The sequence below is a fragment of the Zosterops lateralis genome (genome assembly GCF_965231275.1).
Source record: "Zosterops lateralis genome assembly, chromosome: 13".
In the NCBI taxonomy this organism is placed as follows: domain Eukaryota; kingdom Metazoa; phylum Chordata; class Aves; order Passeriformes; family Zosteropidae; genus Zosterops; species Zosterops lateralis.
The window spans coordinates 11,994,843-12,021,340 of NC_139773.1; the positions used below are offsets into that span (position 1 = coordinate 11,994,843).

Here is a 26,498-nt window from a genome sequence, read left to right on the forward strand (position 1 = left end):
CCTCCAATAGTTTTCAACATGGTTCAATCTGCAGACCTCTAAAAAAACCCCACAATTATGCAATGGAGCAGGACAGAGAAACAAAACCTCCTTTCCAGAAGACTTGCTCTTCTATTTACCTTTAACAGAACATATAGAAGGCAACAGATCTCACAGGGCCACAAAGACCAGGCTGACAACATTCATCATTGCAACTCTGGGAACTACTGCAATATGCACTAAGCTCCACTCCCACCTCCCAAGGAACTCAACTGGAAGTCAGCTGCACCTCAAAAGTTAGACATGGTCTCCTGTAATTTACAACATCAAACTCAAACTGCTTTGATAGAAATCTCTACTGAGGAGCTCCAACACAAACCTCTGAGGACTTAAAGCACCCACCCCAACAAACCTTCACAATCCCCAGAAGACACATGGCACACGCTGAGATAACCAGCAAGAGTTAAGTTTTTCAAGAAATAATACTGAAACTCATAAGACTTAACACACAGAAGGCCCACAACATCTGCAAGAATTAAAATATAAAACTTTCTCAAAAGGTTAACACGAATGCTGATAAAGACAAACAAAGGCAGGCTGTGCCCTGCTGCAGCCACCAGCAGCGTTCTGCAGAGCAGCCCCAGTGCAGAGCAATCCCAGTGCACAGCAATCCCAGTGTGTGCAGCACTGCCCAGCTGTCCACACATACAACTGGAGTAGCTCTGTCAGAGGCTCCTGAGGAGGAGGGGTAGTACTGGGAGAGGGACAGTATTTATGCAAATAAAAGAACTGAATTGAAGCCTGTATGCTGCTGTCTAGAACTTACAGTTACGTTTGTACCACCCATTCCCTGGGGGAAATGACATACAATACAAACAGGCCTAGTTGTTCAATTATTCAAGTATTAAGAGATTCACAGAAAAGCATCTGAGAAACATAACATTTTAATAGATGAAATAAATACTCCAGTACATGCAAGATAAAAACTGACATTGGAAAAAAATTAAAAATCACTTTTGTTATAGTGTAATTTTGTTTGTTTGTTTAAACACTCACAGTAGCTTTTCCCCCAGTTTGGAAATCAACACATGGAAAACATAATCACAACCTCCAGTCCTTCCACTCCTACACACCAAATGCACTTCTAACCTAACACTTGATGCAAAATAAAAAAAGTCATACAAAACAAAAACAAACAAAATAGTAGCTACATCCATCATCTATGTGTTGTTGGGTTTTTTCATTTTTTTAAATGAGTAAGAACTGAGGTAACCTTTTTCCTGCACAACCGAACAGCAAAATTTAGAAGGGAAATTTCGGAAGACAAGACAAGACAAACTTTAAAAACCGCACCCAGCGCGATTAAAGCTCTTTTTTTTTTTCTCCTTTTTCTAAGATACCCCCACCTCCCCAAATATAAAAAAACTTTGAAACAGTTTTACCACTTGTGTGAAGACCTTGCTGAATAAAGGAAAATTTATCTGCAGATACTTGCTTAACTTTAAAGTAAAATAAAAAGAAGCCAAAACTGGCTACCTTTATTAGTACATATAGTTTGAATATGTTCTGCTTCTTCACCACATGAAATCAAAGGATTGGGCTCATCCAAGCAAATTCTTTGGTATACAAAAAAGGGGGTGAGGAGGTGGGATATTATTTTCCTTTAGCAATGACTGGGATCTAAACAGAAGATGTGGGGGTTAATTCACAGAATTGGAGTTCACTGGCGGTAAAGTCCTGGGTGAAGATCTTTCTCTTAGTGCCTGAGATAGCAGGTTGCAACCATCGGAGACGGCGCAAGCTGAGTTCCTCAACCTTTCCCTGTAATCACTCATTTTGGTGCTACTTTCGGGGTGTTGGGCTATATCCCTGAGGCATTGGGTCAGGAGCACACAAGCGGATACCACACTCATGGCTCCTCCTAGGATGGCAGTTTGCACAGCTTTGCCCTCTGGATTGATGGTGGCAGCTTTACCCAAGAACTGGGGCTCAGTGGCAAAGCCCACCAGAGCATAGACAGACTGCACCAAAGGTCCGCTGAACAAGACGCACCGGTTCCTGGTCAGCTCGCTGGGGGAGGTCTTGACCTCCTTGACACAGGCCAAGAGGGCAGAGGCGCTGGTGCTCATACATTTGACACTGAGTTTGAACTGCTCCTTAGCAAACTTATCCTTGGATTTCTCACTGGCCAGCACGCAGGCGTCCGTCAGGAATTTCAAGTTCTTGGACATGTTCTGAGAAACCTCCAGCAGGAGCTGAGGGCTCATGTCTGCCAAAGGGGTGGTCTTCAAGACCCCGCAGCCGTGCTCCACCTCGTGCCTACACCGGGTCACCTTGTAGCGATCCACCAGGCCGGGCAGGGCGGGCTGCGCCCCCGGAGTCTCCACCGCGGCCAGGTAGGCAGCGTGGGCAGAGCACTCGGTCAGCGACACCACCAGCTCCCCCATCTCCATCAGGCTTTCTCCCACCTCCCCGAAGCGTCCCATGTTGAGCTGGCTCTGGACGTCATGGGTCAGGATGGAGAGTCCTTTGGTCCTGGCGATGATCGTGTCCCTGCACTTCTCAAAGGACTCACCGAAGACAGACAGGCTCTCGGTGTTCACCGGCCTGGTCTCGCTCGACAGCAGGAGCAGATCGGCCACCAGTTGCATCTTGATCTTGCAGTGGTCGCAGATAGAGATGAGCTTCTTCCTGTGCAGGGAGCCGCTGCTGGGGGCGCCGCCGGCGGAGGTGTCGCTGCCGGACTTGCCGGAGCCGCCGCTAGCCATAGCGCCGGGGGGGCACTCGCATGCCGCTCGCTGCGCCGCTGCCGCCGCCTCCGCCGCCGCCCGAGCAGTCCCGACTGAGCCCGGCAGGATCGCTCTGCCTTTTCCGCAACATCATTCCATTAATCGCCGGGAGGCAAGAAAAGGCTCTGGGCGCCGGGGCTGCCGCCGCTGGGGGCACCGAGCTCGGCCGGGGCGCCCCCGGGCCCCGCTCCTACGGCGCTCCCGCGGCGGGGCGGCGCTGGCCGGGCGCCCCCGGGCCCCGCTCTGGCATCCTTGAGCTAAAAACACCTTCCGCCTTTTTTTTTTTTTTTTTTCGCACGCTGGCTCCCCTTCCTTCCACCACCTCCTCGTCCGGCTCCCCGGGATCTGCGGGATCCTGCGCGAAGTTCCCTTTAGCAGCCGCAGCGATGCCTCAGGGGCCGCCGAGCGGAGTTGGGGCAGGGGCTCAGCCCTCCAAGTTGTTACCGCGGCCCCGGCGCCTCCGGCCGGGGAGCTCGCGGGGGCCGGAGGGGCGGCGGCTGCGCACCATGTGCCGCCCCCGGCGCCCGCCGCGGGCCCGGCTCGCAGGAAGCGCCGCCGAGGGTGTGGCCCGCACGGCCCCGCCAGGGGAGAGAAGGGGCACGGCGGGGAGCCGGGACCGGGGTAACGTGGGGGGGAAAGGGAAAAAAAATATAAAAAGGAAAAAAGAGAGGAGGGGTATTAAAAAAAAAAAAAAAAAAAAAAAAAAAAGCTCCACCGGATCCGGGTGCTGCTGGGGCGGGCGGGCGGATCCGTTCCCCTTCCTTTGCCGCTGCCTCACTCCTTCCTGCCGCGGTCATTCACGCGGCTCGCTCCCCGCCGTCCGTCCGTCCGTCCGTCCGGCCATGCCCCGCGCCCCGGGCCCTGCTCGCCGCCACAGCTCAGGCTCTGCCCCTCAGGCTCTGCCCGCCGGCAGGGGCGGGGGCCGCGGGCTGCAGCCGCCGATGCTGCCACCCGCCCGGCCCTGCGCTCCTCCTGCCATCTTCCCTGGCCCAGCCGCCAACTCCCAGGGAAGGAAAAAAAAAATTTTAAAAAAAAATAAAAAAATAAAAAAAAAAAAAAAAAAAAAGAGGAGGGGGAGGAAATCTCCGTTTAAATTTCTCAGGCTTTCAGACAAACTACTGGGAAGCGGCGGCTGCGGCGGCGCTGCCAGCCAGACGCTGCACGGCTCTGGGGGGAGCTCCCCCGCCCCGCTGCCTTTGCTGTAACCTCACTTGAGCCTATCGAAATCTTTTGTGCGGTGTCACCGCCCTTCGTTTAAATCCTGCCCTCCCCCCGGCGCCGCTCCGCGCCCGCCGCTCGCTCCTCCCCGGCGGAGGGGGCGGCACCGCCCGCCCGTCACTGCCCCGGCCACGTCCGGAGGGCTCCGGGATAAACAAACAGCGGGGGAGGCCGGAGGGAGGAAGGCCAGAGGCAGCGGCAGAGCGCGGCCCGGGCGGGTACCGGAGAGCGAGGAGCAGAGGGGCAGAACCGGGGCAGAGCCGGCCCGGAGCCGCTCCCGGGCCCCGCCAGGTGAGTGCGGCCTTCTGACACTTCCCGTGCCGGGTGTCGGGCAGAGCCCGTTCTGGGCCGGTACCGGGAGGCAGAGCCCGTTCTGGGCCAGTACCGGGTGCAGAGCCCCGTGAGCTGCTCCTCTCGGGGACCCGGCCCGGCCCGGCCCGGGTCGGGCTGTGGACCGGGTGATGGGACATCGCTGTGGACCGGGTGATGGGACATCGCTGCGGCTTCCTCTGCACAGAAACAGTGCTCTCTGCACTGGCCTTGACCCAGATTTTAAACCAATGAAGACCAATTTGGTCTGTTGCTCTCCCGTTTGTGCCGCTGTTTTTGAACGCTGGTTACTGTTAGACTTTAGCAGGGAAAATGTAAACCAGCTACACTGCTGTGCACTGAAAGCTCTACAAAGGCTTCCTCTGAGCTGTCTCCATGCTGCAGCACCCCGAGAACTTTTTGAGACGATTCTTGTCAAAAGCAAGATGTTACACTCGGTGAACCTGAGGCACACATCAGATCCTGTCCTCTTGCACAGTACCTGCATCAATATAATTCTGATTAATCAAAGCCTGTGTTGAAACCACACCTTATATTTGTTACATATTTTGCTGTAGCTTAAACTGCAGCTAAATAACATTATTTTGTTCTTTTTAATCAGAATTCTCCTTTTAAGTCAGCTGCCTAATTCTAGGCATTTGCAAGACATTTATGAGGTTACAGAACTCCAGAAGTACATTTGTCCCCATTCACATTTAACATCCTGCTACATTCCTACTGCTGCAGGGGTATAAGTGACCTTGAAATAAATGGAAATTGGACCAGATTCCTCATTTGCAGTTGCAGGTCAGATCCAACAATGTCCCAGCACAAACAGAGCCCACCTTATGGATTCCATACATTTAAAGAGCTTCAGACAAGTTTATTTGCAGAAATTCTCAGCCATTAGCCAGAAGAACCTTTGGCCTTCTACTTGTAGAGTATGATGTGAGCAGGATTAGCACAGATGTGAAAATGGGGGGTTAACAGGGGGTACATATTTGGGGGGCAGGGGGAGCCCTTGACATAAAGCCAGGCTTGAGCAAAGGGGTAGATGCTGGTCCATGGGTGTGTCAAAAATAGGGCAGTTCTCCACCCATCCCTCTTCACAAAAACAGTGTCAGGAAAATTCTGTTTACTTGAGTCACATTATAGCAGTTTCAAGGAAGGTCATGATTTGGGCCTAAATAATTTTGGCTTACTGCCAGCAACTTGTTTTCAAAAGTATAAATAGGAATGATTTCAGAGTACTCTGAAAAATAAAATCAATGAGCAGAAGAAGGCCAGCTGAACTGTATTTCAGAGTATTTCCAGTTATGTCCTTAAATGAGATAGTGTGCAGCAGAAGGAATGTCTCTCATAAATACTAACCCAGTTTATCTTTAATGAGGATTGACTACATTTAATTAGGGTTTGAAAGATTTCATTTAAGAAAACGTAGGTCTCATCCCTGGCTAGAAGAGGTGTTACATGACCTAATAGTCTTTTCCATTTTTAGATGCTGCTGCCTGCCATGATGCTGTGTGTGATTTGTGCCATTCCCCAAGGACAAAGCAGAGAGATCCTTGGCTTGGACAGGTCCTGCAGTACCTCCTCCACCAGTGTCTCTCCACAGAAACCCAGCTGGGCCTTAACTGGGGCAGTTCCTACAACCTGACAGGGCCACCAAAGCTCTTGGTAACTGCTACAATATAAAGCAAATATTTTTCTAGCTCTTATAACCCATCCACAAGACTGATTCAGTCCTTACCTGCCTCAGTATTAGCAAGGGGGAAAACTGGTAATTTTTGTCTTGTAGTAGGTGTTGCATGTGGACAGTGTCCAAGAAGTCTTGCCAAATGCCATTCTCCTCCCATAGTAGCTATGGGTGTTTACCTCTTCTGCATATTAAATGTTTGGGGAGGAGTGACTTGGCTTCTGCTTTTTGAAAAAATAATGTAGAAAATACCACCTTCATTAGTCATTTTTGCCATGGAAGTGGCATTTCCTGAAGCAGCTCCCTGTTACAGACTGCAGGGTTTGCAGGGTTGCTGCCTGGGTACACCTGGCCTGGCTGGATTCCCCCTTAGTCTGTCTTTGCCATGAACATTCTCATGAACAGTCTCATTCTAAAAGGCAGCCTTGGAGGTGGATTCTCTTGGGCTGGTAACCTGAGCAGAGCTGAGAGTCAGCAAGGTACATGGTTTAAGGTGCCAGTACCTGCATCTCTGTGATTGAGGGGGAAACTTGTACCCAGTGATGTTTGGGGTGGGTGTTTCCTTCATAAGTCTTCTGCATGTCTCTTTCAAAGAGAATGTGTTCATGCCCATTTATTTCATGCCTGTTGAGGGCAAAGGTGGTCCGCAGGTCTTGGGCAGCTCACTGAATTGGTATGAAAACTTGGAAGATGTAAAAATCAGGTGGCCGTGCTTGGCTTTAAAAAGATTTCACTGACAGAGTCGGAATGAATTAACTCTCTGGGGTTCAAACCAGCAGGCATTGTCAGATACAAGGGATTAAAAGGCTTTTTAATGTGGCTTAGTAGTGTACAGAAGATTGGCTTACTTGTATGAGCTCTTCTTTTGTCACATTGATCTTTATTTTGCATTGTGCTTAGTACAACAGAAACTGGAGGCTGAAGTCTTCTTTCCTGAATCATCTGACAGGACTTGGCCCTTTTATTGCTTAGTAAAATATTTTTTTGTGAAGGAGGAATTGATTTTTGCCAGTGTAGCCACTGTTGAGTAATAGCTGAAGAATACCAAGTTGTAATAATTTCATGAGCACTGTATGTGGCCGGGTCAGTGAGAGGAAGTTACTATACAGTGGGTTGTACTTCTTTATATGACTTTCCTCTATAGATGTATCGATCTAACCTAATAGGGAGCTAGCTGATGAAGGAATAAAAGGCAATTCAGTGGTTCCCCTGTGTCAGCTGTATGTGACTAAACCCATGAGGTGGTAATTACAGGAATGATAGCTCCAGTTCTGAGGGATGCAGCTGGTTTTTCAGGCTGTAAACTAAAAATCATAGGAGGATGAAGTTGGCAGGGGCTGGTGGAAGGAATACTTCAACACCAAGGCAGACTTTGCAGAGGAGGGTGGATGAAGATGGGCCTTCCTCTCTGCAGCAGTGTAAGTCACACAGAAGGAAAGGCAAGTGTGTTGACCAGCTTATCATTCCTAAGATCTATTTTGTCCTAAATGTTTTGGTGCTGAGTAAGAGTTTTGTGGTCAGTGCTTACAGCCATTACTTCATGAGAAACTAAAACTGTGAGGTCTGGGTCTGCAGAGGTGGCCAGGGTTGATGCACTGGGGATGCAACCCAAGAACTGGTCTGCTTGTAGCCAAAAACACAGATCTGGAGGAACAATTAACGAGGCACTTGATACAGCAAAGTGCAAACACAGTCACAAGTTTTGTTTCTTCTTTTGTCAATAAATAAATAGGTTTTAGGATAGTGGGTGAGCTTTTACATGCAGGTTTAATTAACCTTGGTGTTCTGATGCGGTGGTTTGTGTTTGTTCTTTTTTTAATATGGCATAGTCAAAAACACAGTATCAAAGGTAAGAACAAATTTATTACATAGACTCCATTAATGTAAATATCTCAGTAGTGGGATGCTGGTCAGTTCCCGTTTCTCTGAAAGGTAATACAGCAAAAGAGGTTTTTCTTTTGTTGTCCTTTTATTCACCATTTATTGCAGTTTTCACCACTCTCTGTATATAATTGATTGGTTGTCCCCTGCTGTTACCATGGATATTTAATACATCGACATGGAAAAGAGACACGTTTTTATGAACAGGAAAATGCAGCTACAAAACTCCTCTTGCACTGAATGGACAGCTGTGCCATATTATATGTGAATACGGCCAATAATAGCTTTTTGCTTCTTATTCTTGCCTGCCATCTCCACACACAGACATCCCTCCTGCACCTTGTGTGTCATGGGGCGGGTGCCCAGGATGTGCCATGTGGCTCCTGGAGCCTGTTCTCCCTCCCTGGAGCAGGTGAGAAGGGCCAGAGGCAGGTCTGTAGCCTTGAAACTCAGGAACACTTAATGGAAGAATGGCAAATGCTGTTGGTGAGAGTGGTCCAGCATAAACAGGAATCCGAGACCCTCCCTTAGGCTCTTACATCTGGGTTATTTTGAGATCAAAGGAGAACATGGTATTTTGAGCAAAATGTGCAAGGGCCCACCCTTCCTGCATTGCACTTTTGGTGGTATGTTCTGTCCTGCAGCTGTAATTCTCTACAGAAGGCTTTGGGTTTCTCCCCTCCCTGCCCTCTTTTAATATGTATCATGAGAGAAATTTAATAGATGTTTTCACAGGGATCTCTGATCCTACACTGCTCTCATTGTACCTCTGTGTTCTGTGAGCAGGGCTAAGCTTAGCACTTCCAATTCATCTGAAGTTCATGTAATGTATTACTTACACTAGATGTAGGTGCCAAAACTGACCTGTAAACCTAAAATGAAATTGGGACTACAAAATTAATTTCATTTAGATTGTGAAATTTAGACTATAAATGGAATTCCTGTGGGAACTCTGTAAATCTTCTTTGACATTGATTTAATGTAATTCTTTTCTTAATAGGGTAACTTTAAATTGTGTAACCAGTACATTGTTTCAACCAGGACAGATCTGTAGCAAATCTTGCAGTAAGATGAGTACTAAGAGGAATATTCTGTGGTATTTCTGAATTTAAGGATCACACTGTGTAGCTTTAATGCAGTTGACTAGACAGTCATCATACCCCCTCCCCAACCCTGAGCAGATGGGTAATGACACAAAGCTGGGATGTCAGTTGTCAAACATCTCCATCCCATCAATAAATTTTAATTTATAAAATGCACGTGCACAGGATAACACAAATTCAGGGTAAAGATTTATTTTATGTTCAAAACTCAAGTCAGAATCTGGGATTTCGAGGTTAGTACCTGAATCAGAATTTTGTGTCTGAGTCACAGTAGTTAATCCCTAATCTGGGAACGTTTTGAATTGAAGACTTAATTTTTCAAATTGGATCCAGGAATTCAAGATCTGACTAGCTCTGGAACAAAAATATGTGTTCTCTTAATAGATGGCAAATAAGTGTGCTTGCCTTATGCATGAAATTAAATTGAGGACTGAAATTATTTTGAATCATTCAAATGTTCATGCTCTAGATGACAACATATTCTGCTTGCTCTGCTGCTTTTTTTCTTAGACACCTTCTTGTTTTTAAAGATAACATGTTCAGGTCTGATTCTTCAAGTTTAATTCTGCCTGTGAGTAAATTCAGAGGGTTGGATTGACACGTGCACTGTCTGTGCATGAGAGCTTGGCCATTAGATTCTCTCTGCAGGGGAACATTTAAGGTACTTGAGATAATTTGACCTATGAAAACATTAATTTTGAATGTTTTACTGCAAATATCTCACGATTCTGTAAAATGTATGATAGTGCCTTTAAACGGGGAAGAATATGCTGAATGCTGGGACATCTCAAAACTTGAAGTTTTCTGGGTCTCTTACTCAAGCAAGTCTTCTGTGTTGTTTAAAACAATATTGTCCTGGTCCTGCTCTAAGCCAGTAGGTGCAAAAAGCCTGTCAGGTTGTATAAGAGTCAGATCTCAGACATTTTTGTTATTCAAAATTACCACTACAAGGCTGCCTTGCACAACACTTTAATTCATATGGGACTCTCTTAAACATCCTTTTGTGTCAGTAGAGTTCTTGAAATTAATTGATTCTTCCAGACATGGTGAGTGCTGATAGCAGGCAGCCCTTACATGTCCATTCTCCCTTCTGCATGCTTAGGGCTGATCTTAATTGTCTATATGTCCTTCCAAGAAGGCAGGCACTGCCTTTTCCTCAGTGAAGCCAAGTTCTTTGTTCTTTCTAAGGTTTCATTCCAAGGATTGTCAAGGAACAAGCTTTAAGGTTCTACTGTACTGTATTTGCAAAGAAAAATAAAATGTGACAAATAGGAATCCACTTCAAAATAGAAGATTGCATATAAAACTCCACCACCAGTAGACTTGAGAGAGCTTTTGGCAGTTTAAAATTCACATTCTTCTCCCAGATCAAAAGAAAGAATGGTTTGGAAAATACATTTTGCACAAATATAGTTCCAAAAATGGAAAAAAAAATAGAATCTCAAACTTCATTAACAGAAATTTAGAACATCTTGAATCCTGTCATATTACAGCCTGACCCAGCCCTGCTCAATAATGAAAAGAGTTTACAAGGAGAGGTTGATTTGCCTTTCTGATGAGGTATAACTTTATAATTAAGGGTACTACTAATAAAACTTGAGGGTTGCAGAAGCAAAAATGACAGTGACGGCTTGAGACCTTCCCTGATGTGATAGATGGGACTTTTAGCTACAAGGTGGGGCATTTATCTTACCTTACTCTTGCAATCCACAATGAAAGTAGCCATGGATTATCTGATACATTCTGTATTGCAATCCTGGTAGTGTTAGCTGCTAGGACTATAAAAACTGTTGAGAAACGTGAAAACTCTCAAGCTATAAAAATCACATTGGCATGATTCAATAGATGCTCTGATCAAAACACAGTGTTCTTCAATAAAAAGAAAATGCAATTTAATTTGCTCCTGTTAGTGGTGTGTGCTGCATTGTGTTTGTTTCTTGCATGGGAAAGAGGAACAGCAGAGAGCAGGGGCTGGACAGGTGTTTGTCCTGCAGCTGACCCCACAAGCAGTAGACTTGAATGAGTCTTCCCAGACACAGAATTTTGCCTGAACAGAGGTAGTTGCAAAGCCAGAGCCAAGCATGAAAACTACCCTCCTTTTCAAACTAAAGCTTTTATTGGCACAACAAGGAAATGCATAGTGTTGTTTAGTGCAGTCCTGGGTATACTGAACAACTTGTTCACTTACCAAAGGGAATCGAGTTACTTTTGAGATCCGTATCTGAACATAGGATCAGGTATTAAAGAAAGTTAGTTGGCTGAAAAACAGAATTGAAGAAAATATTTCCTAGTAGAAATTCAATGAAAATATTTTATGCTGCAAGTCCAGCATTCCAAGATAGAATCTTTAATTTTTTTCCAGTGAATGTCTGCATGATCCAGGAATAACAAAAACTAGCAGAAACCTATTTTAGTAAAACCTCATTAATCACAGCAATCTGATATAGCATACCTGATGTTCGTTATATTTAATGAGAAATCACTGAGCAAATGTGCTCATTAGTGGCTCTGGTATTGGACAGCTCTGTGAGAAATACTTGTCTAAACCCTATTTCAGTTATGTACATTTAACAAGCTCCATGAATAGCTCTGGGCTGCTTCCTGTTCCTCTGGCACTGGCAGCGTGTCTGAAATGTTATAAAACACATGGAGGCTGCAGCCCATGCTGGTTGTTTATGGGGGTGCTGAAATCTTGGATCCCACCTCCTCCTGTGCTGTTTCTCGAGGTCCGTGTGCTTGGCAAACTGCTGCTTCATGTGCTGTGTCTCCCTGGTGTTCACCAGCTACGTGCCCTGCAGTGTGTGGTCACTTCCAGGGTTAGTCCAGGCTTTGGGGAGCCTCCCCAAACCCATGCCCCTGCCTCTTTGACTGCTTTTGTTTTGTTTTGTATTTATACACCTTGCCCATAAAGGCAGTGGGCTCCTGGTTCATCTCACGGCCGGAGCTGGATCATCTGGGGTTGAAAATAAATTATCTTTAAAGTCCCTTCCAACCCAAGCCCTTCTATGATACAGTAACAGAATTGGGGTTGAAGCATTCTCTCAACAGAATTTGCTTTGGACCTAATCTACCTTCAATGCTGGAATGGAAAAGCAGCCTGTTCACTAATCAGCCTAACTGCAATTAATACCAGCAGCAGTAACAGTGATGCTGCCTTGAATTCCCAGGTTTGAACTTACTGGAATGCAAGGTGAAAGGTAGAAGACAGCATTGTGCTATTTGTAATTATAATGCTACCATGAGGAAAAAACGAAGACTGGAGCGAAATAAGGCTGTGCAGACATCCATGCATGTAATTTGGTTTAGATAATGGAAAAACAGCCTGTACAAAGGAAAAACCGTATCTCTTACTTCTTTGTGGTGGTCAGATGTTCTGGACTTGTATTTTAGTAACAAACAGCATTAATTTTAATAGTTTTCTTTTAGAAACCTAATGAGACAGTAGTCAAAATCAGAAGTCTCACGCAATGGGCCCAGTCCCCATCACACAGATCAGCAAACCCGGCTACTTTTCATCCTGTTTTTAAAATAAAGCAACAAGAAGAAACCACATCGTTTAGATCCCAGGCGCTGGCCCAGCAATATTTACTCGTGTTAACCTCTCAGTGCCCAGCGTTCACTCCCTGCCCGGGCCCTGCAGGGCTGGAGCGGGGCTTCGTGCGGGGACAGCGGCCCGGGGGAGGCGGCCGGGGGAGCCCGCGGTGCCCTCAGCCCCGGCGGTGCCCTCGGCCCCGGCCGCTCCGGGCACCGGCCCAGCCGCGCCCAGGCCGGCCCGACCCGCCCTGCCAGCTCCTCCTCCCGGCTCATCCAGGCCCGCTGCCCTTCCTGCTCCTCCTCCCGGCCCGATCCATCCAGCCCCGCTGCCCTTCCAGCTCCTCCTCTCGGCCCGGGCTGCCCTTTCAGCTCGTCCTCCCCGCGGCCCTTCCAGCTCCTCCTCCAGGCCCGATCCATCCCGGCCCCTCTGCCTTTCCAGCTCCTCCTCCTCCTCCCGGCCCATCCAGCCCTACTACCCTTCCAGCTCCTCCCGACCCAGGCTGCCCTTCCAGTTCATCCTCCCGTTCCTCCCCTCTGCCTTTCCAGCTCCGCCTCCCGGCCCGATCCATCCCTCCCTGCTCCCTCCCAGCTCCTCCTCCCGGCCCGATCCATCCCTCCCTGCTCCCTCCCAGCTCCTCCTCCCGGCGCGATCCATCCCTCCCCGCTCCCTTCCCAGCCCCTCCTCCCGGCCCGGCCGGCTCCCCCGCCCCTGAGGCGGCCGGGGCCGCTTTCCCGAGAGCGGCAGAAGATGGCGGCGGCCGCGGGCTGGGCGCTGCTGGCCCTGGCGCTGTGTCTGAGCGCGGCGGCCGCGGCCGGCGGCTCGGAGGGGAAGCGGCGGGAGGGTCCGCCCAAGAAGAAGGACATTCGGGACTACAACGACGCGGACATGGCCCGGCTGCTGGAGCAGTGGGAGGTGCGGGAGGCGCCGGGGCCGGCGGGATCCGCCCGCACCACGCGGAGGGAACGCGGCGGCTGCCGGGGGGCGGCGGGGCCGGGCCGGGCCGGGGAGGATCGGCCGCTCTGCCCGGTCCCGGGAAGGCGGGGGATCCCCGGGCCTGGGAGGGATCCCCGAGCCTGGTGGAGGGTGGCCGGTGCCGTGTTCCGTCCTCCGAGGCTCTGGGTCCGTGTGTGGGGGTTTAGAGTCGGAGCGAGTGGCCTCAGCCCTCCCTGCCCGGCGGGCCCTGTCCCTTCACAAGAGCCCCCGCACCCAGCCGGTGCTCGGTGCCTGCCCGCAGCCTCGTCTGCCTGAAAAGTCTGGCTTTATTGAAGTATTGAGCGATACACATGTGACCGAGGGGCGGATACCAGGGGAAATACTCATTTCACGTTTACAGGGCAGATACGGCGCTGTTTTGGTTTGGTGTTTCTTTCCTATCTTGCCTCATAGTAACAACTTCTAATTCCAGCTCGCTCTCGTCGCCTTTATCCTTATCAGCTCCCTGCCTTAACTTTCCTTGGCGGTTTTCCCTTCACTCTCTTCTCCATGTGGTTGCCATGCCACTGTTAGATTCTTTTCACTGTATTATGATCCATCGTCTTCTGATAAATGCCAGAGTGCTCCTCACTGTTATTTATTCTTTCCCGTGAGGTTTTTCCCTGGAATATTTTGCAAAAAACCCTGAAGGAAATAACAGAGAGAAAACTTCTGTTTTATGTAACACCAGTTGCAGCTGTAAATCAAGGTGAAGTGTGTTTTATATGTGAATTTTAGGTAAAGTAACAGGAAGTACAGATGCCTGCCTTGGTCCTGGTGGGCAGGTTATGGACTTGGTCATCCCATAAATTGTTGCTACATATATCCCTTTAGGAAGGGAGGTTCTTAGAAGATTGAGTAAAAAAATTAAATAAAATTAGTTAAGGGCTCAAAGTTCACTTTTCTGTTGGTGGTATCAGCCAAGGACCCATCAGGCCCAGCTGCTAAAAAATCAGAGCTTAATATTGCCCAGCTTGAACCAAATTTGGCCTTGTAGGAAAAAAATCTTAAAAGGTGAGCGTCTCCTTTTAATGAGACAGCTGAAGGGAAGGCTCAAGTTAATGCTGTTGTAACTGTTGACTGTAACTCTGCTCCAGCCCTCATGGGCAGGCCAGGAGGCTGTTGAGGGCTTTTCTTTTTCAGCTGGAGCAGGTCCCTGGTCCAGGTCCCAGTGTGCTGCACAAATGCAGATGTGGCAGAGCAGCTGGGGAGTCACTGCTGGGGCTGGGGGTGTCCCTGAGGAGAGGCACACAGAGCACAACAGGGACTGGGGCAGGGTTCAACGATTAGGGGTTGTTTGGTTTCCTGTGATGGTCAGCTGCAGGGAATTTTGCCTGGTTGGGAGTCGGGACACACAGAGAACATGAAAGGCTTGAGGGGAATGGTGGCTGGAGGGTGGAGGAGAAGAAAGGGCATGAGTGCACTTGATGGAGTGGGATGAGAAACAAAGGGGCCACTGTGAATTCGGGTGAGAGCAGGAACTCTGCCTGGGAATGAGGGGCACAGGGCACAGATCTGTACAGAATCAAATGTCATTACTTTCAACTGAATGAAATTACTCCAAGTATTTTTTATTTCCCTGGCAATTAATCTAAAACCATTGGGGGATGGTGGTTATGACATGCTTGGGTTCAGCCACAAGTCTGAGTCTGTGGCTCCAGCAGCTTTCCCAGCAGGAGCAGCCAGCTCTGAGCAGGATCTCGTGCTGCCCCTTGCACCATGTGCATGACTGCCTGGTGATCTGGGACAGTGATCTGAAGACAGGGCAAAGAGGCAGAGGTGCTTCAGCAGCTCCACTGCACAACTACAGCTTGGAGGAAGCCAAGGGCTTTTCCTCATGGAAAGAGACTCACCTGGAGTCCTGGGGAGCTGGACACAGAACTGAAGATCTGAGCTGGAGCTCTCTTAGTTACTGAAATGTCCAGTGTTTAAATAGTTCATTACTGTTACAGGCTCAGGGTTTCTCAGGCTTGACTCTGGTCATTGAATTGGCAAAGCAATTAAGTGGCATGTGTTATTAATGTTTTTAAAAATCAAAATGCAGGGCATTTATGAGAAATTTGTGAGAATGGGACCTGAGGGGAGGAGCAAGTGAAAGAATATGCAGTTTTTACTGTGTCTGTGTAATGCTTTCCCTCTGGAACCTCATGTTACTGTTTAGGTGAGTGAGTCTGTGCCCTGGGGTGACTTTATGATGCTGAATTGGGGTGAATTTATAATGCTGAGTCTGTTCAGCCCAGAAATAAGTTTTGCACCTTTAAAACTAGATCTGAGAGTGAAGGGGGGGAGAAGGAGAAGCAGTGGAATGTCTGAAGCAGAAATAATAGAAATAAGAGCTTCAGCTTCCCTTCTCACAGACTGTGTTGTCTGCAGCACGGACAGCAGGAGAGAGCTCTCCTCTGCTTTTAGTTAGGTTTTAGCTAGCTGAGGCAGAGAAGTTCCCTGGACTGTGGCTTTTCTTTTTCTTGGAAGTGATCAGCCCTGCTCTGGACTGAAAACCCAGAAAACACTGGGAGCTCACACTTGTGGCCCACCAGGGCCTGGGATGTGGCATTTTCCAGTGCAGGAGGGACTGATAAGACTGAGCAGCCCAAGCTACACCCCACAACAAGGACTTTCTGAATTTGGCATCTCTTCAGAACAGTGAGAGGTTCCATTGTTTAATATTATTCATCTTTTATACTCGTGAATACTTTGCTTGTTAAATAAACAGGAATTTTTATCCACTTTTCTCCAAGGAAATCTTTTCCCAAACCAGCTGGGGAGGGGCTGCTTAAATCTGCTTTCTAGAGGAACCCCTTTGGAAGTTTCCTCCCAAATTTGGCCTAAAGCAGGACAGTCTGCTAGACTTTTCAGAGCAAAAGCTTACACTCTTTCCCTTCACTTTTTTTACCTTTTAGATAGCTTTAAGCATAGCTGCATGACCTTGTGTACAGAAAATAAGAAAATAAATGCCATCTAGGGGAGCTCTTGGCATCTTCTGATAATATTCCCATTCAAATTGTAAGAATACAACTTCAGGAGCATTTAGTTGAATAGTTAAGGAAAAAAAATAGGTAATACATGTTAGTAGCTCATGTTGTCACTTAATCCAAAGTCAGTTTCTTTATTTCATACAAAGTATTTGGAAAAGTTTCTTTCTGCCTTTTTCTTTGAAAACTATGAAATAACCTGTCTTTGCTCTAGTCAAACCAGACTTAAGCTTCAATTTTCTTTAAATTGTGGAGAATGTTTTTCAGTCAGTCACATGAGATTTTGTATTTTCACTTTACCAATTTGACCATTCTCTGGCTTCGTGTAAGGTATGTTAGTGAGGGCAGGGACTTTCCTTGGGCTCTCCTTTCCTCCCAGTTCACTCATTTCAGAAACTTCAAAGCGTGTGAACTACTTGAAAGTGTATTTCACACTTGAAATGCGTAAGACTTTTTTTTTTTTTTAACTAAGTTTTTTTACTTTTAAATTCTGTGACACCAACACTTGTTACAGAAATCACATTCTGGCTTAATGTAAGTTGTCATCACATTCAGCTCACAGTTGTGAGCTGTTTAGAGGGGCAGCAATTTGATTGTGCTTTCCAAATATTTAAATGGCTGTCAGCCTTAGCAGAGGTTAATTTTTTTCTTTTTTTGTAGAAGTGATTTACTCTGGGTGATTGTGTTGTCAGGCTGTGAGCTGCATCTGTGCATTAGAAAAGTCATGAAACCTTTAATCAAAGTCTTTCTGTGGCATAAGCACACAGAAAATCTGAACTTTTATGGGTTTAATTGTATTTCAGACACAAAGTAAGAAAACTTCACATGATCCTCAGAAGTAAGTTTTGACCTCTGAAAGCAATATCAGATTAATGTTTTTTTCATATATGTGTGTATGAGGCTTTTTATTGCAAATTTTCCATTTCATCTCGCATGCATAAAAAATATTTGTGAATCTGAAAAAAAAAAACCCTCTATTATGAGTTTCATAGGTGGAATTGTATTGAATTAGCCTTAAGGCTGAAATATTTCTCAGTGTGTGATAAAATGAGATTCCACCTGTCAGTATGAAAATGTGCATCATTTTCAGGGAAGGTTTATAAATGGAAAGAGGACTCTTGGTGAAGTATCTTGAAACAACAGTCACTGTTTCTTTTGGTTTCATGATCTCCATCATTCATCTAAAAATATTTTATCAAAGCACAGTTATCCTCTAAACAAAGAGAAATTTAAAAAAAAAAGACCCACAATATATTTGTGGAACAGCTGAGTTTAAATCTTCCTTGTTGTTTTCAAAACAGAAAGATGATGACATTGAAGAGGGAGATCTCCCTGAACACAAGAGGCCTCCAGCACCAATAGATTTCTCAAAAATAGATCCAGGCAAGCCTGAAAGCATCCTGAAGCTGACAAAGAAGGGGAAGACTTTGATGATGTTTGTCACAGTGTCGGGAAATCCCACAGAAAAGGAGACAGAAGAAATCACCAGCTTATGGCAGGGGAGTCTCTTCAATGCAAACTACGACGTGCAAAGGTGAGCTGTTGTGCACAAGGATAAAGTTCTTGCCTTTGCAGAACCCTTTCTTTCTTTCTTCCTGAAAACCTTTTGAACTGTTCATCGTTTGCTGTTCTTCACCTCCATCATCCATTATTGTTTCTCTGTTTCTTTGTCAGTTGTGACAAGAGCTGTGGTGTGATGCAGAAACCTCTTCAGTGCTTATGCACCTTGTGTGTGTATAGCCCAAATTCTTTTTATCTCACAATGGTTCAGCTGTTTATCAGTTCTAGCTGCCTCTATGTGCTTGATGGAGAGCATCCCACTCTGAAGACTTGTCACCACAAAAGGCTTTTTGTTCCTCTGCTAAAAAATGTGACTTTTTTTCCTCTGAGAGAGAGCTTAATTTTGAAACAGAATGTTGTGCTCTTTTATTGAGGCTGAGAAGAGTTGCAATAAGTGTGTAAAGCAAATTTAATGCTCATTAGTGTATTTTATATAGTGCCAAATTAGTTCTAAATTTGTTTCCTTATTCTTACTTCCTTGGTTATTTATTGACATACTTCATACACTTTATTCTTAAATGTAGTAGATTGTTCTCTTGTCCCTATCCCCAGGCAACAGCTAGATCAGCTTCTTGCTCTTAAATATGTGTCTCAGTCATGAAGGTTCTGTGAGCAAATGCTGGAGTGTTTGAAAAGCACAGAGTTAACTGAAAAAACCCCAATTTTTTCCTCCAGGTTTATTGTTGGCTCCAATCGGGCCATCTTCATGCTGCGGGATGGTGGCTACGCCTGGGAGATCAAAGACTTCCTGATAAATCAGGAAAGGTGTGCAGATGTTACTCTGGAAGGTCAGGTTTATCCTGGCAAAGGAGCAGATGGGAGTGAGAAAGTGAAAAACAAAACAAAACCTGAAAAAGCAAAGAAGAAAAAAGAGGCAGAGAAGAAATCTAACGGTGTCAAAGAGGACAACCGAGCAACCAACCAGAGAGAGGAGCTATGACAGCCACGGCACCCAGACTGAATCCTGCTCTGCTGCTCCTCAAAGGGAATCTGCTCATGAGTCCTGGGTTTTGGGGAGGAAGGAAGCAGAGACTACTGAAGCTTAAATTTATGTTGAAATTCACCAGTTTTACTCCTTGCTGTTGGCCATTTGTTTAGTTACAGGAAAGGTAACGCTTCATGCCAGCAATTGACTGCTTTAGTTTGTAATTTTTTTTAATGTTTTTGTTGTTGTTTTAAACCAGCATACAAATCTGTGTGTCTAACATCACAAATTTAATTTAAGTGGAAAAGAAGAATTATAATTTCAGAATACACTGATGTTCATCTGTAGTAGCTGTGTCTATCTTGGGTGTGCAAGTCATGGATTCACAGCTGCTGTCAGAGAGCCAAGTGCAGTGTGAAAAGATTCTCTTGGAAGATGGTTTGATAGACACAGTTGGCACAAAACTGCCCAAACTTGCAAAGAACAGTGGCCAAAGATGCCTGAAATTAAAGTTTAGGATATGTTTGGTTAGACTGCCTTTTTCTTTAAAATAAACTCAACCCGTTTCTGTCCCAGGAAATCTGTGGCAGTGCTCAGGAGTGTGATGGATGCCAGGGAGGAGCTCTGCTAATGCACTCCAGGTCTGTACAGAAGGGACACTCTGTGCCCTTCAGAAGTGAATGGAGCTGCAGCACCTGCATGGGCAGTGTCAGGGTGAAAAGTGGAGACAAATCCAGGGCATTCAGCACTCCTGCTGCTGGAGGACTGTGCCTGTGGAAGCAGCTGTTCCATGTGCCTGTTACTCAGGCAGTGAGCTGGAAGAAAAAGCTTTAACTCTGAAGTTAATTTGATTTGCTGATTTAATGGTTTGTTTAAGTATTTGAAAAAGTGCTAGTTAGAGCACAGAGTTAAACTTTGAGTTAGACGTATCACTTACTGATGCTGATCTGGTCAGATTTTGGTGGTTTTTTTTTTCCTTGGTACAGATTCCTGACTGACATGGTTGATTGTAAATGACCATTTGATTTGAATACTATGAAGTTGGAGCCAATATTTCATATAATTGAGGAGTTTTTATTATTACTCAGATTGTATTCAGTCAAATGCTTTGCTTAGAATTGTTTCCCTTCTGCCTTACTACCAGTTAGGGACTAAAGGCACCCAGTAGTGTGGTCCACATCATTTTGAGCACAGTATCAACTGTCTTCACTCAATACTGGTATGGTGTTACTTTTTCTTTAAGGTGCTAAAATCCAAATGTTTTGGATAAAAGGTCCTAATTGAACCATAATGGTTGATCTTGTGGAATACTTCGGTATCAAAAGTACAAAACTGTGACCGAGTCCTTGTTCTAAAATAAAAGATGTCACTGAACTTACTGTTTTCTCGAAGAGTAGTAAAACCTTTTTAAATAGATCTGCATTTGGTTATGTATTCAAGAGGCAGACTAACTCATCATTGGTTTCTGTATGTAAGGACTAAATGATGTTGATGAAGGTTCCAGTTGATTCATTTTATTTAATTTTAATTATATTTGTATGAATTTAGATTAAAGAAACCTTTGCAGCTACACTTCACTAAGCAGGCCCGTACCTGTTTGAGTGGAAAATTAAAATTTGTTTCTTCAGGATTAACTATTACTTTTTATATTCTTACACTAATGCAGATGTGCAGCAGAGTTGAGAAGAGTTTCAGTAGATGTTTGCAGAGTTGAGATGTGCAGTCCAGTTTTGTGCATAACTAATTTATCATTTGGTCACATATTCTGGGTTAGCACCACCCTTTGTAAACTTTGCTTCTCATCTCAAGGGAAGAACAGAGGTCAGATGAAACTATAAAAATGAAATATTAATGAGATTTTGCTTTTCAAAGTTATGGTATAGAGGTGACAATTCAGATTTTTTGATCAGAAAGACATGGAAGTGCAGTTTTGTATTTCTCCTAATGTTACTTCCTTTTTCATCAGGTTGGGTTTGAGACTGTTGGAGAAACAATTACTACACTACCGCTATAGCCCAGCTTTTGAGTACAGGTACTTCAGTCATTCATGAATCCACATTTACAGTAGATTAGGGTTTTTTCCCTTCGTAGTTTAAAGGAGCTTTGTTTAAATTGAACCAGCCAAGTGATCTTTTTCTTGGTTGGTTGGTTGTTTCTGGGCCAGTTTCCCATGCCAAATGCAGGTATATCTTGTGCCACATAGCTTAATCAAATTTCAAAGTGTTATTGGGTTTTTGTTTGTTTTGTTTGGGGTTTTTTTTAGGTTTTTAATCTGTGTGATGACTTGGCAGTTGCTTTTTGATGTAAAACACAAAATGCTGCCTTCACAAACCAAGTTTCTTTTACTTTTCCATTTTTCTTCTCCCTTTTTCATGCTTTACTCTAAATAAATAATGAAATATACCAGTAAATGTAATATTGCAGTCTGGCAGGAGCTGCTTTACCTCAGCCAATCTTTCTCTGCTATCACAGTTCATTACTCAAGAATAACCCGAATTGCCTTTTAAAACTGGTAAAGTCTTTGAGACAGCTGCACTTGTCCTGGGACAGTGTTACATAACCAAATGTTTGGTGATGATTTAAGGAGCCCAAACCCTATCACACACATGAATATATATCTATGTGTGTGTGTATGTGTATATATCAAAATAAACATCCTCAAAAGTTATGTAAGACCAGGAATGTTTTGTGAGTACCTCAGAAGATGGAGTCTCCTTTGGAGGCTTATCAGGTTTTCAATAATACATTTGCTATTTCCACATGCAGGACATTCAGATATCTCCTTTAATTTCAACCAGTAGAGTGGTAATTACAGATCTTGGGTTGTTTTTTGTTTTTTTTGGTGGGTTTTTTTTTTTTGTTTTTTTTTTTTTTTTCAGTTCTATACAGAGATACATGGAAAATCATCTGTTTTCATAACAGCAAAGCATCTGCTGCCTTTCTCCTCCCAGCATAGTGGTTTCTCTGTTCTAGTGCTATAACTAACTTTTCTGAGCTACTCTTAAATTTTTAACCCAGCTATCCTACTCAGAAAAAAGAGTTTGTCAGTGATGCTACACAGGATGTGTTTGCACTTTGTGAAAAATTTCCAATGGACAATCAACTTTTTATGTAATAAAATACTGGAAAAAATATTCTGGGTTTTGTTGATTTGGGGTTTTTCTTTAAACTGTTCTGACACAAACTACAGCAGGATTTCTGATCTTAACTTAGAGGCATCAAAGCATTTCTCTGAACAGTCAGGTCAGCCTTGACTTGCTGGAGAATCTACTTTTCTGTCACTGTTCCTGAACTCTTTTGTCCCAAAAAGGAAATCATAAATTAAAACACCATTTTGTAAAGATATGGAACAATCTGCTTTTATCTGGTATTTGGCCACTGTTCTCAATGGATTTCTGGTAAAGCTTATGAATTATTTCCATTCTTTTATCTGTGGCTCATTTCCTTTTTTAATCAGGGACTAACACTGCCTTTTCCAAAGGTTTTTTCTTTTAATTGCATCGGATATTTATAGAAATTCAAAGAACTTGTGCCCAAATAGAGGGGATGCCTCTGTTTTTAAAATGCCTAATTTTTGTCATGTTTTTCTTTATTCAGATTGCCATCCTACTAGGTCCATTGATACCCTGCTATTTGATCATTCTTACTCTGGGATAAGATGAACTATTTTTGAATATCACTATTTTTTATCTTTTATACTGTGCCCTTTTAACAGGACAAATCCCACTGAATTCAGGTAGTATCAAATTGCCAGGAAGGAAAATCACTCCACTTGGATTTTTGGATGATGGTATTTTTTTCCTGCAGTAGTCAGGTGGTGGAGGGGGTTGGACACAGGAGAGCTCTGTGCAGAGCAGTTTTTGATTAGCATTTAAAAAGCTGCTGTAACACACAACAATCAGGCATTGCACAGTGCCAGACTTCAGCCAGGGACAGATGGGAAATGCTTTGTTCCTTTCCTGTGTGATGCTACTTAACACACCAGTGTTGATACTGGCTGGGTTATCAGTGACATTTTATCAACTGTTTCTGTGACAGGAAAACCAGATCTGTTAACCATCATTTAAATTAACAGTAGTAATTAATTATTTTTGAATTGGTGTTGTATGTTGATTATTACTACATAGACATTGGCATTTTGGGGAAAATGGGACAGTTAAAGGAGCTTCAGCCTCTTACCTCTCTTATGGGTAAAGGCTGCAACTTGTCAGAAACAGAACCTTTTTCCTTTCTTCCTCCAGAATTGTGTCTGTTCAGGGGACAGAAGATGCCCTTGTTTTTTACAGAAAAGGGACTGGAATGCTCTGATTCATGGAGTTTATTTCCCAAACTTTTTTCCCTTAGATAATTTATTGATACCTCAAAAAAAGCCTGTGAGCCCATCTTTAGTGCCTGTAACATCTGCTGCTTTTAAAGATAATTATCAATTGTGTCTGAACAGAGGCTGGACTTGTGTGTTGGCACCCTGCCCACCAATTCTGTGGGGAGCACTGACCAGAGCACTGAGCACTCATTAAATCATTAATATTTAAATCAGCTCGGCTGCTTTAATTGGTGGCAGGGTTACATGTCATCAGAGCTCTGTGTGCATTGGAAAAGAGGTGTACAGCAAGACCCTGGAATATGCTTGCAAGATGCAAGGATTGAACAGCACCATGAAGTGACCTGGATCTTGCTGTGACTTTAATATAAAGTTTTCTCTGTAGTGAGGAAGACTGAATTATACAGGAATAATTGTAGTGCAAGCATGTATTGATAATGATTGAGTACTTGCTCAGTCAATTTAAAAATAAGCAAAAAGGTTTAATAGGTGTATTTATGTGACCATTGCTGTTATTTCTGAGATTCATGTCTTCAGACCGTCTTGTATATTTGGAATTTTTTTAACTTGTCCTTCCTGCAGGTCCATTTCATTCAACTTTTTTTTGGTTTTTTTGCAAAAAAATTAGAAATTAGTCAGTTTTCGTTCCCTCATCTGAAACAGTATTTCAGAAGTGTCCAAAATAGTGCATTATGTGAGACTTTTCTGTGAGTATTTTATTATTCATCCTGCCAGTTGTATCCAGAGCCATACCCTGTGCCTTGCCAACCCTTGATAGTCAGCTGCTGTCTTTCAGGTGCTGTACAGCATGTTAATCACTGTGTGGACTTTAGATAATTGCACTTATAATAGGATGGAGTTGCCAGGAGTTTAATGGCAGCACAGACATGCAAATGCTTTGGCATTTAAGACAGCAGTTGAGCACAAGATCTTGAAAAAATGTCTTGCCTTTAATGTGGGTACCAGGTAGTTTGTTGTGAACTAATGAGCTGTGTAATATAATGAGGGCAAGACCACTCTCCTCTTTATCACCATTCCTCTCAGCCTCTGTTCCCACATAACATCACCATGAGCCACATTGCTCAGTTCTCAGATAACCCAACTAAGGCCTGAAATCTATTTCAGCCATGCTGTTATTTCTGGCAATAGTGATAAGCCAGGACAGTCTCACTTTCTGGGATGAGAAAATCAACTTTAGATTTGTAATCAGAGCAGCCTGTGTTCAAGGAATGTCGCTGTACCACTTGAACACTGGAGCTGGTCTACAGGAAAGCAGAAATAAATGAGCTTCATTTATTTCCTTAGGTGTTGCTATCAACTGACAGCCCCTTTGCTTTCAGGTGAGTGTTCCTATCAACTGACAGCCCCTTTGCTTTCAGGTGAGGTGTCTGTGCTTTGGGAAGCACTATCCTATTGCTCATCCTACACTAACACAGCAGGAGAGGAGACGGGGTTGTGGTGGGGCTGGTAATTTCATTGTGATCTCACATTACACCCTCTGGCAAAGCAAGAGAGAGACTTATTTGTCGGGGGCTTCCTCCCGAGCAGTTTCCTGTAGAATCCTGTCACAGTTCCCTTATCACAGGCCCCTGGCCATGTCCTGGGAGTGCTGAGACACCCCAGCTGAGCCTTACAGTCAGAAATTGCAAATAGATCCGTTTACAGAGGGCTGGGGCTCTCCCCGGTGTTTTGTTGTTGAGGGTATAGAGCGAGTGGATGTGCTGGGTTCACTCCATGGCTGGGGGGTCACCCCAGGGAGGAGCTCCTGAAGGTGCTGGTGAAGGAGCCACTCAAGAAGAAGGAAGGGCTGTGGCTGCAGCCGTGTTTGTACAGATCCCTCCCCATCCTCTGGTCAGAAGGGGAGGTGGAAGAACAGCTCCTGAGATCTGGCTGCCGGGATCGCCCTTCCAGGCTGAAAAAGCCGGGACACATCACAACGTCTTCATCTTCTGGCCGAGGAGATGGGCTGGCTGCTCTGAAAGCCTGCAAGGGTTGTATAAAAAACTCTTAATTTGGGTACAAGCAAAATTTCCTGTGGTCCACAGAATTGGGGAGGATCAAAGCTCTGTGGAGCAGCGGAGGGAGCATCCCTACCCCTCGCAGCGGGCCGCGGGAGCGGTGACAGCTCAGTTTGGCTTTGGAGAGACCCGCAGGAAGGTCGCGGCTCCGCCGGGAGGGGGAAGCGCCGGAGCCGAGCCGGGAGCGGCCACCAGAGGGCGCGCGCGGACAGGGAACAGCCTGGGCCGGATAAAAAATTATTAATATAATAGAACGTAATATAAATCTTCATTATATCATACAAAATAAATTCTAATATATTATAATGTGGCATTTCTAGGCATGGTTTAGCAGTGGACTTTGGAATGCTTGGTTATGACCATTGGACTCAATGACCTTAGAGATCTTTTCTGAGATAATCAATTCCATTCTCTTCTAGTCTATAATGCTCTTCTGAGTATTTATGATTTGTATTATCTTTGTAATATGTAATCTAAATATTAACACGTGTTATATTTTATTAGACATATTAAATTGTGTTATATTTTTATGCTTTTCAATCTCAGGTAGTGGATCCACTCAGCCATCCTTAGTCCCAAACACACAGACACACATGCACACAGACACAGAGCAGCAGTGGGACAGCAGTGATGTTTTCCTGCATGCTGGCAGGAGTTGAGATGGGGGGAACCCTTTCCACATCTTCCTTTGAGTCAGGTGCCTTTTCAGTTTCCTGGCCTGTCACCCAGTGCCCCACCTGCCCCAAATCCAGGCCTTTCCCATGGCTGTAATATCCCCATTTCCCTCTCTTTCCCTTCCTGTCCCCCTCTCTGAGATCCTGCAGCTGTCACCAGGCAGTGAAAGGTGCTGTGGTCCATGTGGACTGACCACCAAATGCAGACAGGGGCTGCTTGGCCTCTTGGGTTTTGCCTTTTGAAATAAATAGAGGAGACAAAAATAAAATACGAATTTTGCACTGAATATTTATTTTGATAAACATTGTGTACTCCAAACAACTACGTGTTATTTCAGTTGTAAGCCACAATCTTTTGGAAACAACGTCCCAAGAGCTCTTGTCATCATAAACCCGACAGTCAATGCACCACCACGGTCTGTGGACATAGAGAGCTTTCAAGTGCAAAGCAGATTATCAGAAAAGACACATTGCCAACCTCCTTAACAAACTGGACAATGATCAACTCCAGTAAAAATGCTTCATATGTCTGCAATTTAGTTGTCT

At 44.9% G+C, this 26,498-nt stretch overlaps 2 protein-coding genes across 2 annotated transcripts; one reads left to right on the forward strand and one right to left on the reverse strand.

Annotated features, from left to right (window-relative positions):
- Positions 1-905: 905 nt before the first annotated feature.
- TLNRD1 (talin rod domain containing 1) lies at positions 906-4,274 on the reverse strand. The gene has a single exon (XM_083871255.1). It carries the CDS (start codon positions 2,745-2,747, stop codon positions 1,680-1,682), a length of 1,068 nt encoding a protein of 355 aa, XP_083727381.1. The 5' UTR covers positions 2,748-4,274; the 3' UTR covers positions 906-1,679.
- Positions 4,275-13,230: 8,956 nt separating this feature from the next.
- On the forward strand, positions 13,231-20,317 carry MESD (mesoderm development LRP chaperone). Its single transcript, XM_083870582.1, has 3 exons — positions 13,231-13,422; positions 17,756-17,988; positions 18,690-20,317. Exons 1-3 carry the CDS (start codon positions 13,258-13,260, stop codon positions 18,952-18,954), a joined length of 663 nt encoding a protein of 220 aa, XP_083726708.1. The 5' UTR covers positions 13,231-13,257; the 3' UTR covers positions 18,955-20,317.
- Positions 20,318-26,498: the final 6,181 nt, after the last annotated feature.

Bases quoted from the DNA above. Each gene is read 5' to 3' on its own strand.
- MESD (XM_083870582.1), top strand. From the start codon at position 13,258: ATGGCGGCGGCCGCGGGCTGGGCGCTGCTGGCCCTGGCGCTGTGTCTG. The intron at 13,423-17,755 runs GTGCGGGAGGCG...TTTTCAAAACAG, and splicing joins GGCTGCTGGAGCAGTGGGAG to AAAGATGATGACATTGAAGA. The intron at 17,989-18,689 runs GTGAGCTGTTGT...TTTTTCCTCCAG, and splicing joins GCAAACTACGACGTGCAAAG to GTTTATTGTTGGCTCCAATC.
- TLNRD1 (XM_083871255.1), bottom strand. From the start codon at position 2,747: ATGGCTAGCGGCGGCTCCGGCAAGTCCGGCAGCGACACCTCCGCCGGC.